General features: G+C 41.1%; 3 protein-coding genes across 3 annotated transcripts; 1 reads left to right on the top strand and 2 right to left on the bottom strand.

Annotated features, from left to right (window-relative positions):
- Positions 1–3,693: 3,693 nt before the first annotated feature.
- On the bottom strand, positions 3,694–6,439 carry tmem53 (transmembrane protein 53). Its single transcript, XM_084546755.1, has 3 exons — positions 6,157–6,439; positions 5,862–5,965; positions 3,694–5,716 (listed from the first exon to the last, which is right to left on the bottom strand). The coding sequence occupies exons 1-3, from the start codon at positions 6,209–6,211 to the stop codon at positions 5,015–5,017; spliced, it is 861 nt and encodes a 286-aa protein (XP_084402881.1). The 5' UTR covers positions 6,212–6,439; the 3' UTR covers positions 3,694–5,014.
- A 3,135-nt stretch (positions 6,440–9,574) lies between these two features.
- On the bottom strand, positions 9,575–14,123 carry toe1 (target of EGR1, exonuclease). Its single transcript, XM_084546143.1, has 8 exons — positions 13,857–14,123; positions 13,662–13,702; positions 13,436–13,532; positions 13,111–13,269; positions 12,799–12,912; positions 12,295–12,443; positions 11,301–11,463; positions 9,575–11,207 (listed from the first exon to the last, which is right to left on the bottom strand). The coding sequence occupies exons 1-8, from the start codon at positions 13,968–13,970 to the stop codon at positions 10,452–10,454; spliced, it is 1,593 nt and encodes a 530-aa protein (XP_084402269.1). The 5' UTR covers positions 13,971–14,123; the 3' UTR covers positions 9,575–10,451.
- A 330-nt stretch (positions 14,124–14,453) lies between these two features.
- LOC311489192 (uncharacterized protein) lies at positions 14,454–19,076 on the top strand. The gene is made up of 4 exons (XM_084546144.1): positions 14,454–14,878; positions 15,090–15,249; positions 15,600–15,775; positions 16,786–19,076. The coding sequence occupies exons 1-4, from the start codon at positions 14,729–14,731 to the stop codon at positions 17,173–17,175; spliced, it is 876 nt and encodes a 291-aa protein (XP_084402270.1). The 5' UTR covers positions 14,454–14,728; the 3' UTR covers positions 17,176–19,076.
- Positions 19,077–19,236: the final 160 nt, after the last annotated feature.

Genomic DNA, 19,236 nt, shown 5'->3' with positions numbered 1-19,236 from the left:
AGTGTGAGGGGGGGAAAAGGGTGCAATAACAAGGGGAGGGAAATTAATACAAAACATGGATGAGAAAAATAAATCAATTCGGGAACATAAGCGCGTGCTCCCTTTATTGAAAAGGCTGCATTTTTCTTGTTTTGTGTCACTGCCCACTGTTTAAAGGGAAATTCCCCACGCGTTGTTATCATCGGCCAGAAAATCACAGTATGTCAGACGTAAAATCAAAATGTCAAACATTATACAAAATCAGTCCAAATCAACAGAGAGGAAGGCACAGCGATTTGCCAATGGATCATATCTGAGACTGTGTGTGTGTGTGTGTTCCTGTCAGATAAAATACAGCACATCCCCATCCAATGATCTAGAAAGGGGGGTTCACGGGGCAGCATCCAAAATGTCAACATGTACATAAATACAAACATTCCTCTGCGATCCGGGGTGACATTAAACCGGAGGAAAACGGTTGCAGATTTCTGAGACAAAGTTCAGTCTTTTGGCTTTTGCATGATAATCCAAAAAAGAAAAAGAGCAGAAGGGGAAACGTTAGCCTGTTTTAAGGCGTCTGATTGCATTCCCAGATTTCTATCTGGGCAATGATGTGAATCCGCGCTGAAGGTGCTCGCAGGTCTGGGGATGATGAAAAGCCCCCCAGATTATTTGAATCCTGTAAATCACAGCTAAAAGTCGACGCGCAAAGCCAAGGTCCATGAAACTATCAGGCCAGAATAGAGAACATAGACGATATGTTACCGCATTGCCAAGTGCTACCACTTAATACCATTAATCTCGGTGCTCTGCCCCTCATCTCTCTCACTCCATCTCTGCGTTGGAGTGCTCTGGCGTCCTCTAAAAGTATGGATCTTGACCGCAGCCATTTTCCGCGGAAGAGGGAAAGGCTAAAGAGAAAGCGCTGACCCCTCTTCGCCGCAATTTTCCCCTCATCAACTTGTGAGACTTCATTAACTTCCATGGGGTAATTTCTTCTTTCAGTGCGTTCCTGAAAGAGAGGGGGGAGTGTTATGACGTGTTTCCTCTTATCCACTCGCTCCCAGCTATTCTATTTTCTTGCCTTTATCCCCCACCCTTAAACTGAAGAGGGTCTTTTCATCTGAAAGTGGGGATTTGTGTTCTTTCTCAAGTGAAAATGACAAGAAAAGAGGAGGCAAGATTTTAGTGAAGCTAAACGTCGCAGAAGTTGTTTCTTGGTGCGCAAACGGAGCGCACCAACTTTCCGTTCTTTTTCCAATCCAAGGCAGCGAAGGGGTGAACAGAAATAGCTTCGGAAGGTAATGTTTCACAGCGTTTATCCCTCAGGAGCGAAGAGAAAAAAAAATCCAGTGCTGAACATGATCGCAGTCAGCTTGATGCACGGCTGAGGCCTCGGCGACAAGTTGCCAGATTTGAGAACTGTGAGTCAATGCTGCCCTCTACAGGAACATCAGAGCCACTGTCCGGATGGAACATGGTGCAGGGGTCGCTCACCTGCCAGTTCATTAGGTACACGTGTGAAAACGAATGCATTCTAACCTCTGTGATCTCTTTTAAAACATACTTTTGTATGGGTTTTTACTCAAGCTCTAAGTGAGTTTCAATTGAGATTTTAATTAAGTTTCTAACTATTGTGTTGTGTTTTATTGTTGTTCTTTTAACTGTGCTTCTTTTTTATTGACTTTGTTGTGTGCGCCTGTTTTTAAAATTGCAGATTTTTACGTTTTTGTGAAGCACTTTGTAATGTTGATTTGAAACGTGCTACACAAATAACCATCATGAAGGGTGAGTCAGTGCACTACTGTCATATTAGCATGCACTGTATAGTGTACATAATGACCTGGTAAGTGAGTGTATTATGCTCATACATATTGTGAGGATTGGTCGTCATATATGTAGAATTTAACCAGCTGTTAATGTATTTCTTTAAATCACTTTTAAGTAACAAACTTATATTCTCTATAAAGGTTTTAATAAGGAAAACATCAGCTCATATGGTGCTTTGTGATAAACTATCCATCAATATATGGTCATTCATTTTCAATTATTTGTTTTCACAGTGGTTAGCACTGATACCTCACAGCAAGAAGGTTCCGGGTTTGAATCCATGGGCCGACTGGGCCTTTCTGTGTGGAGTTTGCATGTTCTCCCTGTGTCTGCGTGGGTTCTCTCCAAGTACTCCAGCTTCCTCCCACCGTCCAAAGACATGCTTGTTAGGTTAACTGGTGATTCTAAATTGGCCGAAGGTGTGAGTGTGAATGGTTGTCTGTCTCTCTGTGTTAGCCCTGTGATAGACTGGAGACCTGTCCAGGGTGAACCCCGCCTCTCGCCCAATGCCAGCTGGGATAGGCTCAAGCCCCCCCTTCACAGGTTACAGAAGATGAATGAATGAATGTTTTCACATTACACTCAAATCAGTAATGCAGTTGCATAGTTGCATAGTTACTATTGTTATTATACTTTCAGTACATTCTCATATATGTAGATATTTATATTGCATAATAAGTAGGTTGCATCAAATACATGTGAACTTTTGAGTGGAATACTTCTACTACTGCCAAGATGATTTTAATCCTCAATCGTATCATAAAATATAATAACAATAATAATAGTGTGTGATTGGTGCTGATGTGTATCCAGATAACAGCATTTGCGTAGCATTTTGATTCACCCATTGAGGACCTCGTACGTCACCGAAGGCCCCAGAGCAGGATCACAGCAGCCCATCTCCAGTGCACTCCAGCAAGCGATGTTCATCTGTCTGTGCCGATATGTAAACTTTCCTCCGAGCAGCTCCTCATGATACATGAAGTGCCAGGGCCAGGCCTGGCGCGCAGACAAATGCCAACCACTCGCTCTTTCCAAATGTCAAATCTGACATGTCGCAGTCATTCAATAACCATCCCTGCTGGACCATCTCGGAGCCACGCTCCTCAAACAGCCCCTGACGTCTGGTGATGCGAGAGCGGGTGAAATAGCTGGATTTCACTTGATGTCCTCCCTTCAGTGAGATAAGTGATGAAGTTTAGTAAAGTAGTGAGGCCTTCTGCTCAGTAAGTGAGCAAGATGAAGGGAACACCCCTCATTACCTGTAAAAAAAAAACATTATTGCCATTGTGGCAAAGAAGGTAGAGCGGATTATCCAGAAACTAGAGACTCAAACCACAAACCATGATTCCCAATGTATTGACCACATGCCAGAGTGTCCTTGAGCAAGACACTGAACTCTGAGTTACTCCTATCAGTGAATGGATGCGCTTGTGTGAATGGATGGTTTGATGTGTCTTTGTGACTGTAAAACCTACCAGTAGGTAGAAACATGCAATATCTATATAAAACAGAAGTCCATTTACCATAGACTTCCTCTGATTAAGACAATAAATAAAAAAAAATATATAAATAATAATAATAATCAGCAGCACAAATCGTGCTGGCCTGTGTTGGTTGAGTTTCTGACAATACGACCACCGGGCCACTAGGGGGAGCTAATGAACAATTTAAAAGAAAAGAATTTGAACAGGATTACACTTCACTCAGCTACTTCTGTCCAAATCTTCGAGAGTCGAGGTTGAGATGTAATGCTTTGCAAATTTTTAAATTTAAATTTCGTTCTGGAACAACTGCTAAGAAAATGAATTTACCCATCCCTGAAGAAAAGCTCACACATTAGCCAAGTCTTGCCACTTTAGGTGGTGATTTCACAAACATGTGAGCAAAGGTCAAACTATCAGGAATTACTTCTACTGTTCTACAACAACCATAAAGACATCACAGACAAAACCACACACAGGTAGAGCATTACATCCTGATTACAGCCGTGTCCCTTCACTTGCATGTTATGAATGACTCCAGTGTTAAGGCATCAAAACCATCACACTGGATGTGGAATTAATGAGGCTGACGATTGTGTTTGTTTTTTTAAATGAGCATTCTGGTTTATTGAAGGCACATCAGTTAAAAAGAACACATCCGCTGTGCTGGACATATACATATACATTCATTGTCAATCAGCTTCGTCCTTGAACTAAACACACCTTGACTTCACATATCAGGGCAGAGGATTCTAAACTTTTTGAACAGGGAACTAAGAAGTTTTTAGTGAAGAAAACAAGTCAGTCAATTAAAATATTTGACCGTTGCCTTCATTATACGTACTTAATTTAATCAATAACCAATCATAAAATTAAAACGATGAGACATATATTAAATTTCATAAATAGAAGATAGAGATTAACCAGTTTCATCAGTTTTAGTCACTACTACTAACCTACGATGCATCACATTTCACAGCAATATTAAATACTAAATATTATCCTAAAGTCCCAATTTTCCAGTGTACAGCAACTGTTTATATTTTTTTTTATTATGATATAGTTTTATGTGGTCCATGAAGGTGGCAAAAACATTTGAGTAGGCAGGGTTAAGCCTTTATGTCACACGCTTCAGCAGCATGTGAGTTACAGTGTGTCATGGAGGGTCTTAAAGACATACAGATAAAAGGTCCAGTGTGCAGGAGGAGTAGAAATTTAGGAGTGTAATACTGGTATATAATAACCTGAAAATAAGAATCACTGTGTGTTTGTTATCATGGATTGAACCCTTTGCCACGGTTCAAATCTTTGCACCACCATGTTTCCATAGCAGCTCAGACCAGACAAACCAAACAGTGACTCTAGCCTCTAGAGGTGATTTTGCACTTTTAACTTCATCTTCATGCTTGCCAGAGTACAGTGAGCCAAGGGGTATTCAGTTGGTCACAATCTGCTACCACAAAATCCTACACACTGGACCTATATGAGCAGTAGATCTAGACCCCATTTGTGGAACCTTCCTATTAAGTGCACGCACCAGGATTGGAAAACATCCACCCTGATGTAGTTCAGCAGTGAAACTGCAGAAAACCTCCCATTTTCTGGCTGATCTTCCTGACCATTGCGGTAAAAACTAAGTAGTTTGATCTTCTTTTCATCAAAAGCACATTAGTGAAAAGACTACCTGGTGAAATCTCTCAATCTGAGATACTTCCCAAGTTTCATTGACTTTGAACACGTTGTCTCCTTTTTATTTCAGTCCCTTCCAGGTCCTTCATGCAAGAAACAAGGAAATTGCGGCACTTGAGAGCGTACTGCTCAGGAAAATCCCGGAAATGACCGACGTGAGGACTGGACCCAAAATCAAAACTGTCCACGGGGACGCCTTTCAGCCTCAGAGACTCCACGAAGACCTCGACGTCCTTGTGCCTGATCACCTGGTCAGCTTTGGAGTATAGGTAGAAATGAGGCCAGGCGGGCGGGCTGTCCCGCACGGCGTCGTAGTGGTTCTTGTGGATGTACTTGGTCAAGGGGTACAACACGACTCGCAAGAGGAAAACAGTCACCGCGAAGACAGCTAGGAAGACGTACCGCAAAACAGGACTTATTTTTGGCCCCAAGGTGGCCGTCAGTGCTCGCAGGGCCCCGCGGACATTCCCACTGCCGGGGGCACTGTCCACTACGGCCCCTATCAAATACAATGAACTGAACTGTTTGTCATTGTGCAACAGCTCTACAATGTAACGGTACAGCATGAAGCCACCGTTACTGAATATGTGAAAGAAAATAGGACTGTTCTCCACCTCATAGTCGAAGAGGATCTCCAGCAACTTGAGGGCTGTACTTCTCAGCTCCTTGTAGCCAAATGACTCGGAGATGAAGACCGTCTTTAAGGGGGCTGTGTAGCGGATGGTGACACATCCCTGAAAGTGAAGGAAACAGTGAGAGAAACCATGAATGACGATGAGAGTAATGGACATCAACATTTGTCTGGCAGGTCCGTAAGTCACCAACAGACAGCAGAGCAGCTTGTTGATTTTACTATGCAGTTTTTTTTTTTTTTTTAACCTGTTCATTGTAGATGGAGCTGTATTTGGAGAGGTGCTTGTCTTTGCAGCCAGCCCAGCCCAGCAGTATCACAACCGGCTCCTTTGTCCCCTGCCAGTGTCTCTCTGAAAACAAGGCAGACGATACAACGGCGAGTTAGCAGAGCACTGACGGCGAGCTAAGCTAAACTAACTCAACAAGCTAAGCTAACAGTTAGCGGAACAACATTTTCGAGGGCGTCTTTGTAAGACGGGAGTTAGCACGCAGGCTAAGCTAGCCGAGGCATGAACGTTCAGTACAATGAAATGATGCTCACCCGATATCCCTGCATCTGGAAACACGATGTTGTAGTCTATTTCCTCGGCTGCCATTTCTGAACGCAAAGAGTATCAGCTGTCGTTGTCTGCCGTTAAAGTATGACACATTTGGCCGTTGTTAAAAAAAAAAACGGACAGAACCCCAACAGCAGAGGTCTGAATGAGATGAACACTGTATGATGTCTCAACTGTCACTGGTACAACACCGCCCCCCCCCGCCGGAGGACTTCTTCTTCTTTGTATCGTGGAACAGCCTCAAGATATGTTTCATTATCGCCCCCTGGTGTATGATAGTAGACATTGTTTCTTTCAACTTGGGCTCTTGACTTCTTGGCATACTAAACAGATTTTTAAAAAATACCCTTTGTCTTTAAATAACGCCTACAATAAAAAAAAAAAAAAGGTATTTGCAAATTGTTAGATAAAACTTAATTCAAATATTATTTTTCAATCCTAACAAAAAATACACAGTTTTTACCCAGTTGCATTCAAAGACCCTTATATCTGAGCCTATTGACAGAAGATTTGTCTTCAGTGTGCTGGTGGCAACCTTATAGTAACTAACACAAGTTACCTTGGAGTTTTCATACAAGATAAATAACTTTCAGAAAATGTTCAAATCTGTTGTTTTTTTTTATTCCTGATCAAATCTGGTTAACTCAGGGGTGCGTTTTGAAAGTAAAGAGTGAATATTCAGAAGAACCAGGCAGTGTTTCTCTCTTTCCAAAGATGGGCTGTTAGCACTAATAGAAAGCCTTTGTTGGAGTCCACCAAGTCTGGCGAACAATTAGGGAAAATAAATTGCATAATAAAACAGACACTGGCCAGAGCTTGTGAGCAAACAGGTCTGAATGGTTTGAAGCCTTGCTGTTATATAACATCAAGAAGGCTCCAAACAGAACTGTTGGATTGTCGCCACGTGTGGTATTACAGGGATAGTTTGGTTTCTGTGAACAGGAGTTGAATGAGGTACTTATGCATCAGAGTAGATGGAGGTCAACACGACCTCAGTTTGGAGAATCAGACAGGAGTACTGACAGACCAATTAAAACAAGGCCTGCTCAAAATCGATATCAGATGGTATGCCTTATTCATAATATTATTACTGTGTTGCCACCAGACATCCTGTTCCATTCATGCATTCATCTTCTCTAACCGCTTGTCCTGTGAAGGGTCGCAGGAGGTGCTGGAGCCTATCCCAGCTGTCACTGGGCGAGAGGCCGGGTACACCCTGGACAGGTCGCCAGTCTATCACAGGGCCATCCTGTTCCAAGTGGAAAAAAATCACACGTCACTGACAAAATTAGTCATTTTATTCTGCAGAACACTGGAGTCGCTGGTATACAAGTGTGAGTCTTTGGTGTTTTGACAACCTAATTTATATCTGAACAAACTTGATAACACGCCAATATTACAAACTGACCAGGAACAATAACAAAGAACCTCCACAGAGCTGCCAAGACACTAAATGTGAAGTGAAGTCAGGGGCTGCATGCAAACATATAAGCAGTTGTGATCTGAAAGTCTCATTTCAGACCATCAAGGTTCCAACTCATTTCATACAGGGGACCACAGTAGGTATTGAAAGACAATGTCCCATTGTGTATTCAAGCTACACCAAAAGACCTGCTTCTGTCTGATTAAGTTCCTGTGTCTCTGCAACAAGTGGATTGCCTGGTCAAAAGCTAAACCACTGTAAACATCAACAGCTTAACATGAGGTCTGTGATATCCTCTACCCTGTTAATTCACCAGAATTGGCATATACTTAACAATATGATAGTCCTGCACCACCATTACTTCTGTTTGTAATTAAGCATCACTTTCAGTTTGGTAGACTAACTAAAATAACGCTTTCTTCATCACACACATCTAACATTGCTAAAAGACAAACAAAATGTTGGATGGATGAAAAATTGCGATTCTAAAATACAATTCGCTAAAAAAGAGAGGTCATGAAGTTACTGAGAACAAACCCTCTAAAGTTCAAGACTTCACTTCAGTTGCTTTCTACGTTAACCAGTCAAGTGTCAGCTTGCTACATCAGGAATTTCATCAGAATCTGTGCAACATTTTAACTGAAAACTACTATTACAGAAACAAAGTGGATAATTTCCTCTCCACTATTGGATGGATTGCCATGAACTTTGGTTTATGTGTCTACATCCCCAAAGGGCTCAATAGAAATCTATTTGGTGATAAATATTTGGTCTATTGATAAATTTTAGATCAGAATTTCAATTTGCTTTGCTTAATTCCTAAATATCTGCAAGACTTATGTCAACCACTTAATCAAACACTGAACATGAGTGCATTGAAACTGCACATCGACATACCACTGTGCAAAAGTAGCTTCATAAAGCAGCATGGTTGATACTGCTCTGGCACGCATTAAATTTGTGACTGGGTCCTTCAGATTTGATTAGGGTTGCAAAGGGGTGGACAATTTCCGGTAAATTTCCGGTAAACTTCCAGAAACTTTCCATGGGAAGTTAAACTGGGGAATTTTGGAAATATTCCAAATTAGAAACTTTCCATGGGAATTATGGGAATTATGGGAATTATTGGGAATTTATGGGAATTAACTGGAAATTGGGGGTAATTTAAACAAACTATCATATCCAAACATAAATGTAAATATTTTTTGTCATAAGCAAACATGGCATAAATATAGTTTAAATATAGTTGGCTAAACAACTGGAATGGTCTTCAAAATATTTGACAATTGATGTATAAATTCTTGTATGGTTACAGAAAACCGTCTTGCAGGAGTCAGAAGAAACAGCATCAAATTTGAGGTAGCTACCACCATAATTAGCTAGCCTCTTAAATGGTCAGTGAAATGAAAAATAGCTTTCATTTAGCACCTAACTTACCAGATAGTTAGCTACTGTATTAATACATTTTTATTTAATATTTGCAAGTTAATCATTAATAACGTTATAGATCAAATATATTTACCCCGTGATATTATCAAAACTTACTTGACTTTATATAGTCCGCGGGCTCAAATGTGTGGCTTCAATAGTCTTGTGCTTTGAGCTCAAAAGTGTGGCCTCCAGGCTTCAAGAAATCACCTGTGCATGTGATGGAGGAATGCACAGTGTATGTAGGGGGCGTGGCCTCAATAGCCCTGCAGTAAGCAGTGTGCTGTGTGCATGTGATTGAGGAGTGTACTTGCATTAAATCTGGTTGTTTTAGCCAAGACTATGCTACAATATATTCCCCCCAACTATATTTAAGTTCCCTGTTAAGGGACAACCTTCAATTTTGTAAATTTCTTATTTATTCCTGTTTATTCCCGTTAATTCCCGTTAATTCCCATATATTCCCGTTAATTCCCATGGAAAGTTTCCAACTTTGAAAATTCCCAGAATTTTGCAACCCTAGATTTGATGAATGAATAATATAAAATATGCCCATGTCTGAACAGTCATTCTATATGGCATCATACTTTGGACTGTCTAATCACATTGTATTGTGTTATTGTGTATTAACCTGTGTGCATTTCACTGGTTAAATGAAGGTATAGTTCCTATTCTTTCAAACAAAGTCAGATGATAAAATAAAGACAAAAGAATTCATTTGTAAAGAGCTCTTTTTAATTTTCCACCAGAATCAGGGCATAACACAAAATTCCAGATGTGATGTAACATGATACCTGTACTGTTAACACAATCAGTTTTCTTGGAAGTAGGGCTGCAAAGTTTTTCATTATCAAATAATCTGTTTCTTCTTTCTTAATTAAACCATATGAACAGTTTACTTCTTAAAACAATGATAAATTTTCCAAATGTCCAAATGTTGGGCATTTTGATAAAAGTATTATATCAATAATTAACACAATGTAAAAATAGCTGCCAATTAATTTTCTTTTAATGAACTAATCGTAACAGGCTGCTTCATCTCCCTTAAACAAAAGTCGTAGAATTTCCCTCAGACTCCAAGAATGTCGACAGACAACCATGCTGCTCATTGTGTCAGTACCTAAACACTGCAGAGTTTTGTGTTTTGTTTTTGGACTGTTTGGTTTCTGGATTGCTGTGAATTTACAGCAATCCAGCTGATGGTTATTAAGATATATCACTAAAAAACTCAAATGTGAAGCCAGTAGGTCACCAGACGAAAGGTCAGTGGATCACTTAGGTCAGCAGGTTTTATGAAAGTCAAACAGAACGATCCATCTCAAAGTCAGATTAACCGCTGTCTATAGAGACAGGTTGCTGCCATTGACAAAAAATAACTTGTGAAACTGCTCTTGAATTTGCTTACTGTGCTGAGTGCAAGTGTGCACACTAGATTCTTCCACCCCACACCATCTCCATCTTCTGCATGTGGGCCTTTGACGACTTAGAGAAAGTGCTTTTAACCACATTGAGAGGAGTTGCCTTGCCACTGAGATAGACCTTATTGAGACAGGTAGGAAGCCATGACGGCTCCTCGTTCTTGTCCTCTACCTCCTCTACTGCTGATCCAACCTCTTTCTTGACCAGAGTGGATGAGTAGGCAAAGATGTATCCTGTCATAAAGGCGTCAAACCCAGCCCGATGTGTTCCTGCGTCAGCCTTCTTCTTCTGAGCATCAGTGTCAGCTGACTGGACGCCTACCATTTCTCTCCCTCCTCCTCCTGTACTACTTTCTACACCATCATTTATGTTTGTGTCATCGTTAGCTGAAGCTGTTGTTGTAGAGTTTCTGGAGTCTGTGTTGTCTTCACACATTCCGTTACCCTCAGTTTTCAAGCCCTCATTTTGTTGGGAGTTTCCATCCCTGTCTTTTAGTGGCACACTGTCCGGGCATACCTCAGCAGTCGTCGTTTGCTGGTCGCTTGGTGTTTCTTCTGGGTCCACTTCCATGTAGACTTTTTTGTTATCTGGGGCACCATCTAAGACAGAGGAGGGATCTGCTACTTCTCCTTTAACTGTCTTCTTCTCCCTCTGTCTTTTCCTCTTTTTCCTCTTGTCCACTTTGCTTTTCTCATCCTGGAGGATGATATGGTCTGTGTCATGGGATAGTGGACACTGGGTGCCATTTGGACACCAACCAAATGCCTGTCAGACAAAAGAACAAACACAACAGTTTAGGCAACAATACTTTATTTCAGGAAAGTTTAGGAAAACTGAAAATGTCCGACTGACACTTACAGAGAAGCGCTGGCAGATGTCAGTCTGTCCCTCAGCAGAGGCTACAGCTGGACACACTTTATAGTCCACATAGGTGGACATGTGACCAGCGTACTGACAGAACTCGATGTGAACATGAGGTCCGGGTGCTTCAGAGGTCACATTGCGACTGTTATCAAGTTTACTGGAAGGAAGAGAACATGATAAGACGAAACAAAAATGGCCTTTCTGACTGGTTACAACACCGTCACATCATTTTAAAGCTTGGTTGATATTCCTGCAGTAGCCTGTCGAGTGTGAGTCTGGTAAAATTCCATTTGGATTTCGTTATGGGGCATGTTTTCAACTGATACAGAGATGCGTGCAACTGGATAGTCCTACAGTCAATCAGATCAATAAAGTATGAGACATTAAGGTGTCTTGATAAATGCCTTGATCTGTGTCAACTGTTTATAACTTTATACCGTTATTACAGCGTTGTTGCACTGTCAATATATTTTACAACAGACATTTGGTTGTAAATAAACTCTACTCCATGGTGATCATGTGTTTAACTACGTTGCTGTGACTCTTCTGTCTATCACCGCATAAAGCCCGCCCGAAATGATTTGACTGGCCCGGATTATCTTTGCTGGAGCATGAATAGTTTCCAACAGAGCGGTGGACCTACGTTGTTGCCTACCAAGATGGCCACCATTGTTGGCGTGTGTATTTAATTCTATTCAAACCACTTTATTTGTGACTTGGAGAAATATTTTATGTTTCTGACACAAAAAAAAAATCCCAGTCAAAGAACAAGTGCAGACAAAAAAAAAACAATAACGTTGCATGTGTCCCAGCCACAGAGATCGCCTCACAAAGACTACAGCCTACAAAATGATATAGAAACAACTGTCTGTACCAGCAGGTGACAGCATGCTGTATCTGCGTTCAAAAAGGGAAACCAGAAGAGCTAAGACTGCAGATTCGCAAACAATTGTCCAAAAGCAGCACTACCGAATAATCCAGCACTTACCATTTTTTATAAGCGTACTCTAGATAGGAGGCAGTGAGTCTGAGCTCAAATTCAGTGACATATTTGGTGTCATAAATGCCAGCAGGGAACATCTCAGACAGGTCCGCTGTGAAGGTGGCCAGGCGCTCGGGCAGATGAGCATAAAAACTCTGGTAGAAAAAGAGACAAAATCAACTCCCATACAAACATAGTCATTAAAAATTATGCAGCTTGCCACGACAAAAGCATAAAGCCAATAGAAAAATTTAATTATGAGGCTTGTTGACCCCATGAACACGCTTATGTTTTTACCACAGCTGATAATAAACACTTGAATCCAAGAATCAACAAACTAAAGTCCATTATGGTTTGATATTAACATGCTAGATCACCATATATGGTTAAATTATATAACTTTGAGGGCTCATTATTTAACACATGTAAAACAGTATTCAGTGCTGTAACTCAATATGAGAAAAACATTTAATATCTCAGTAATGAAACTGGAGGTATTAGAATGTAAACCTGGTAAAGGAAGGCCATGTCGATGAGTCCGTTGTGTAGCACCAGCGGTTTCCTGGCACGCAGCAGTTCAGTGAACAACGCCCGGATGTGGACACCACGGTCATCTGATCCACCCTTTCAAAAAACACAGAAGAGATAATGAACAGTTAGAAATCCAATAGCAGCTGAGGAAGGCCTATTGAACCTTGTAGTAGTCTGATTTATGTTAGAACAGGTACGAGGGAATCACAAAAGGTCAACGGCAGGTAGTGAAGACAGTGGGACAACTCAGAACACAATGTAGAACACACAGCAGCACAGAGGCATCCTCACCTTATTATTACCCTTGCAGTAAGGGATCCCGTGGCCGTACTGTTTGTTAAAGTCAAACCCGTGCTGCACCAGGAACTGGACGGACTGGGGCTCTATGATATACTCCTCTGAACACAGCAGGGTGAGGTTATACACCTGGACCAGGTATGTGTCTGCAGTCTGGGTAAGAGATGACAACATGACAAACCTCACAAGCCTAACATCCAAATATGTGTGAGACCTTCCAAATATGCATCCCTGTACATAAACAGCATACGGCCATACACATATGGCCATATACACAAAACAAGCGTTGCGCAAGTGTTAAATATATGTCTTGCTGTACCTTGTTGTCCAGTTTCTTGTAACAGGCAATTCCCAAGGAGAGGATGGAACGAGAGCGTGCAGCATGGCATATAGCTTTATATCTGTCCTCTATAGATCTGAAATAAGACAGCAAGCGTCAGGGGACTAGAGAAGGCATGTCACTGACTCTAAAGCACATGTATTGATCCACAGTATCTTGCTCAACAAACTGTTCACACTACTTCAGCTTAATCTGCGTTACTCACTCGGCCAGCAAGGACTTCCTGTTTCCAAGACCACTCAGCTCCTAAAACACAGGATTGTGACTCTTTATTAGACTATTAAAACATTAAATCCAAAAATACATTTTCCATAAGACAAGGCCTTGAAAAGCATGACAATTTAAGGCATGCACACTCTGGGCAGACACACAGAAACACAAATACTTTTACTGCACTTACAGTGTCAAGTGCAATGAAGGCCGATGTCTTAATAGCCACGACCATAGCAGGCCAAAGCTCTTTAAAATTGTCATTTTGGACATCAATGACAGGAACCACCAGTGAAGCTGTCATTTTTCTTCTGAATTTCGCGGCTAAAAGGTTTTCTGCAAAGTTAACGACAGCTAACTTAAACGTTGCCTACTTTAGCTAACTAAATTGTTCCCATAATCTGCTACTTAAAGCGAAAACATTGCTTGTTGTTATAGAGGTCTTTAACAATCACTTAAAAATAAGAATGATATGTTTCGACTATTTAGCCGTGTAAACTGTTAGCAGCGACTAAACCGTAAACATTTCAACGTGCTTATGGGTCCTGAGACAGGAAAAAAGCTATAGCAGTCTGGGTGCTGCATGATTGAAAACAAAGAGTGTTATCTGCTGAACGCTTTAAAAAAAACTAATGACTCAGTACGTGTATATATGTAATCATGATGTGCTTTTATGTTGTGGTATAATTTTTTGACAGTTTGGGGGTTTAAAAATAAACATTTCAAACAGGCGTTTACGACAGACACATCTAAACAGTACGTCACTACCCTTAACCACCGAGAAGAGGTGCGCCATTTTGGCTCAAACAAAGTCAGAAATATCTTATCCGTGATGAAGTGTTACAAGTTGTTTCCATAATATTCTGTGTCAAAAATCCGAAGGACAAAACTCTGGTTTCCACGAGTTAACATTTAATGCCAGTGTAACTTTTTCTTGCTTTTACACTCTCGTAAGTAGTTGGCTAATAATAATGAGCAAACGCTCTAGCTGAGCTCCATTGCCAGCCAAGCTAACTTAACGTTTGCTAAATTTAGCTTTGCAGCTTGTTTTAACTGTGTGAAATGGGCGGCTGCTCCGCTCCAAACTGCTCCAATTCAACGAGTATAGGCAAGCAGTTGTTCAGGTTCCCCAAAGACCCTGTACGGAAGAAGAAATGGGTGGTGAACTGTCGACGTGACTTTGAACCAACTCCTCACTCCAGACTCTGTCAGGTAAGTTCGCAAACAGGTAGCGGTTTCATCTATTCCAACACTAGTTTATTAAAGCACAAATACATAGACAACAAATTAATCCTAAAGAATTAGACCTAAAAATAAAATCTAGTTCATGATCTCTTAATTACAAGTCAACTTCCGTGTTTTGTCACATCCAAAGTTAGTCTGTTCATGATTTTGTCTGCATTGCACTTGCTCTTGTTTCCAGGACCATTTTGAGCAGAGTCAGTTTGAGGAAATAGCCAGGTCTCCAGCAGGAGGAAAGAAGCTGAAGCCCAATGCCATCCCCACTCTGTTCAGTTTTGGAGACCCTCTTTACCCTGCAGTCACCACCCCATACACCCTGCTACCGCTGAAACCTGAACCAGGTATTTGAATGTAAAGCCTAATTTGTATTTTCAACCATAAGAACCCGGGTCAAATGTTAGTTTCTGTTTCTCTGAATAGTTAATGAACCAAGTTGTTGTTTATTGAGATGCAAGCTGGCCCATGTCTCTGCTTACATTTCATATTAAAAATTGATGGGCTTGTTCTGGGACATGTGTGGCGGTCTACACATTTACCAAAAGACTGAGTCTTCATCAGCCCCTTGTAGGGAGCCAGTGCCAACAAAAAAAGAACAGTTGAAACTGCTCAGCACTAAATGGAGTAAAGTAAAAGAAGAAGAGCAAACCATCTAAATTGTATTAAGGCAAAGGCGATTTCTTTTTGTGTCCAGTGGAGAAGGAGCTGAATTTTGGGGACCATGGCTATGCTCGACGCAACCCTCTGCCCGGCATGGAGGAGGAGGATGCAGACAGGACAGCTGATGACCAGCCGCCCTGCTCGCAATGTTATCTCCTCAAGAAACAATTGGAGCAGGAGATACAGCACACTACAAGGCTGCAGAAGGAGGTATGTCAGCTGGTGGTGGTGCACACCTGGTAATTTGAATGCGTCCTGAGTAATCAGATCTGGAGTGGTCAGCTTAAAGTACAGGCGTGAACAGACCCAGGACGCATTTCAGATGTGATTACTCAGACCACATTTGGAGGAGGCCTCGGCTGCATATGACCACATTTTTTCAGCAGTATGAACACGCTGTGCTTCCTGAGTCAACTTAAGGAGCACGTACTCAACGGGTGCTCCTGCATAAGCAGAAGAATAAGAATTTGCCTTATTCATTCAGAAGAAAAACACACAACCACTACTTTGCATGACCGCCTGAAAAGGAAAGAAAGCACTGGAAGGGACGTATGTTTATTAGTGCTAAGAGCCTTTTCAAATATTTAGTCCTTGTCGCAGTTAATAGCAAAACCAAAAACAAAATCTAAGCATGGATTAACAAATTCCATTATTGTTGATTATAACTACGTATTTTTTGAAATCTTTTATTACCATTTTTTTCCGTGCTCCAAACAGCTCAGTAGTATGTTAGCCCTGCATATAGAAGTTTCCAGGGTCCAAGTTATAACTTTGTGCAGGTCTCTAAAATAATGGACGGCAGGACAGAGATCAATAAATAAATGATAACTTAATATATGTGCGTACTTTCGGAGTACTTTACAACTGCCTACGTCTCCAAGTCATGAGGCACACACAGCAAGCAGCGTTCTTTGTGGTTCTAACAGCATTATGTAGCGTTCCATCAGAGACAGCAGCTGTTACAATATTCTGCCCCAAAAGATGTTGGTATATATTTGCATACAGAGCTATAATCTGAAGCATTTGTACATAGATATATGTTGAGATGCATTTGAATGCACCGGTACTTTAAAGCTGAATACTTGTGATTAAAACGGGGTCTGAATAGAACCTTGGTTTTGTGTGTGTGATCTAATAATACTGAGAAAGAAAATCATCAAAACAGAATAGAAAAAAAAAATGTAGCCCTAGCAAACAGTCTTCTTTTCTGACTCTATCAGGCTGAGGAGATGAAGAAGCGTCTGTATCGGCTCGACCGGATTGAGAAGGGCCTCCAGAACTTCCTCTACGAGGACCAGATCAGGGCCCTGTCCCTCACCAAGCGCTCCCGTCGCGCCGTCTGGTCTCCAGAGACAATCCTGAAGGCCCGAAAGATCCGCTGTGCAGTCGGCACCAAGGGCTACGAGTACCTGAGAGAGATTGGATACCCGTTGCCCTCTTACAGGACTCTGTGTAACCGCTTGGAGACTAAGATTATGGTGACGACTGACATGAGCTGTGAGGAGCTTGCAGAGCTCGGCCTGGGACTCATGGCCACATGCGACAGTCCGGCAGAAGGTACAGGAGAAAACGATGAGGAAGAACTAATAGGTGTTTTGTCCTCCTCCTAGCGGTCAGCAGGAACTGCTAACTCTTACCAAAGGAAGGACTGAAGGGAGAATTTGCTGTGTCACACATCTGCAGTTACTTAACTTGGTCACACGTTCTGCTTCTCCTTTCATCTATTAAATACTTGTGCATCAATTAAATGTCACCTGGTTGGGCTTGCAATCCAGACTGTTAGACAGCCCGTGTGTGATGCTCAGGCCTGCTTTTAGGCTAGATGTATGCTTATGGTGGTTCTTGTTGAGCTTGAGCAATGTGTACCACAAAGCCTGTGAAAATGCAGTCTGTCCATCAATATATTACAGCATATATTTTAATGTGGAGCCAAAGCATGGTCTTCTTGATAAAGCATCTGACGACACCATTTCTAAGTTACCCAGAGCTGTTTTTTTCTTCATAATTTCTGTGAAGAAAAAGATTTTCACATATCAGACAACATGCTCAACGTCCATACAAATACATCAGCTGGCCTGTACAAATGCTTTGCTCAAAACCCGGCAAATCTGTTGCCCGTGTTTAAGCTCCCGCAGCAAAGCTTTAGCAAGAATTTCAAAGACACAATAAAAGGTAGTGTTTAGGATTTGAACATCTCCCTGTACCTTGCAAGCTTTATTTTTTTACAACCAAAATATTTGTCATCCGATGGGGTGGTGTGTGCAGATCGGATGAAAGTGAATGTCTGAAACGGTGTTTGCATTTAAATGTAATCTGTGTGTTTTGCTTTCAGTCCATATCGTTTAAAAAAAACAAAAAACTCTTCTGTTATACAGTAAATCCTTTTATTGCTATCAACAATATTGGGATATCTGTTGCCCATTTAGGTCATTATTTGCACGACAGAAATATTGGTTGTTAAAGAGGATTCCAAATTCCTCCACTGTTTAACTAGTGTAATTGTACACTAAAATACATTAGTCATTCTGTTTTGTTGAGAGTTTGACCCTTAGCTCTGGCTTTGAAGTGTTCAGATTTGAAGTGTAGTTTTAGTTACAAGAAAAGATATGGAGAAATTCTCAGACCAGTCACGGTAAACCACATGACGCTTAAAAATAAAAACGCAAGAAATACCTGAATTATTTTCCTCGTGTGTGTGAATTTGTAGAATAAGGGCGAGATATAAATATACAGTTCATTTAACTGCATCTAAAGGCACGGTCTGTGTAGGTTTCCCGTGCATATCCACGACTTACACTTGACATTATTGCATTGTAACAATATAAAACATCCATTTATACTCTAGCGATAAACACCCAAATAAAACACTTCAAATATCAATCCAGTAACTAAATACTATGATGCAATGTGTGTCGTTTCTGTCAGCATTATCTTTACCCCACATAAAGCAGAGCACCGCATTTTACTTTGACCCTGGTTGGACTTTGATCTCGTCACTCACATGAAAGATTAGATGTTTCTTCTGCAGCGGGCTTGCTGGTTTTACTGTAAGGGAAAGCGTTATGGTTGCATACCTGTCAAGTATCCCGTTTTGGCCGGGAAAGTCCCGTATTTTACCCTTCTTTCCCGCCGTTCTCCCGTATTAGTATTTTCCCGTAAATCTCCCGTATTTTAACATGCGTTATTAAAAAATAATAATACCCCGGGCCCGGGCGGAGTAAAAAAAATAAAATAAAAATATTCCCAATCTGAGCTCTGTCACTAGCCTCGCGATAACTGCCACCTGCAGTAGCATACTACAGGTAGCCTACTGTAGATCGCGTGCCATTGAATTATTATTTTTTTTTTGATGTTAGTCTAAAACATGCATCCATTGCAACTCCAAAACAAACAGCAAGACAAAGCTTCATCTTTATTTTTACTTTATAGTTGCAACATGCCCTCAGTTCAGAGGCACACATCCACAGCCACGCAACAACTCCAGACTACCGTCTTTCTTAAAGAGACAGCGCTATTTTTGACAGGTATGTATGGTTGACAGATGGTTGCCTGGATACTGTGACTTCTTGAGACGGTTATACAGTACATTTCCATCCCTGTTTTCTTTGACTGGTAATTAATATAACTCTATCACTTTCATTTATCTTTGGCTTCTTGCCTCTTTCAAAAAA

Source organism: Chelon labrosus (genome assembly GCF_963514085.1).
Source record: "Chelon labrosus genome assembly, chromosome: 6".
NCBI classification, from domain to species: Eukaryota; Metazoa; Chordata; class Actinopteri; order Mugiliformes; family Mugilidae; genus Chelon; species Chelon labrosus.
This window is presented reverse-complemented; position numbering and strand designations above follow the sequence as displayed.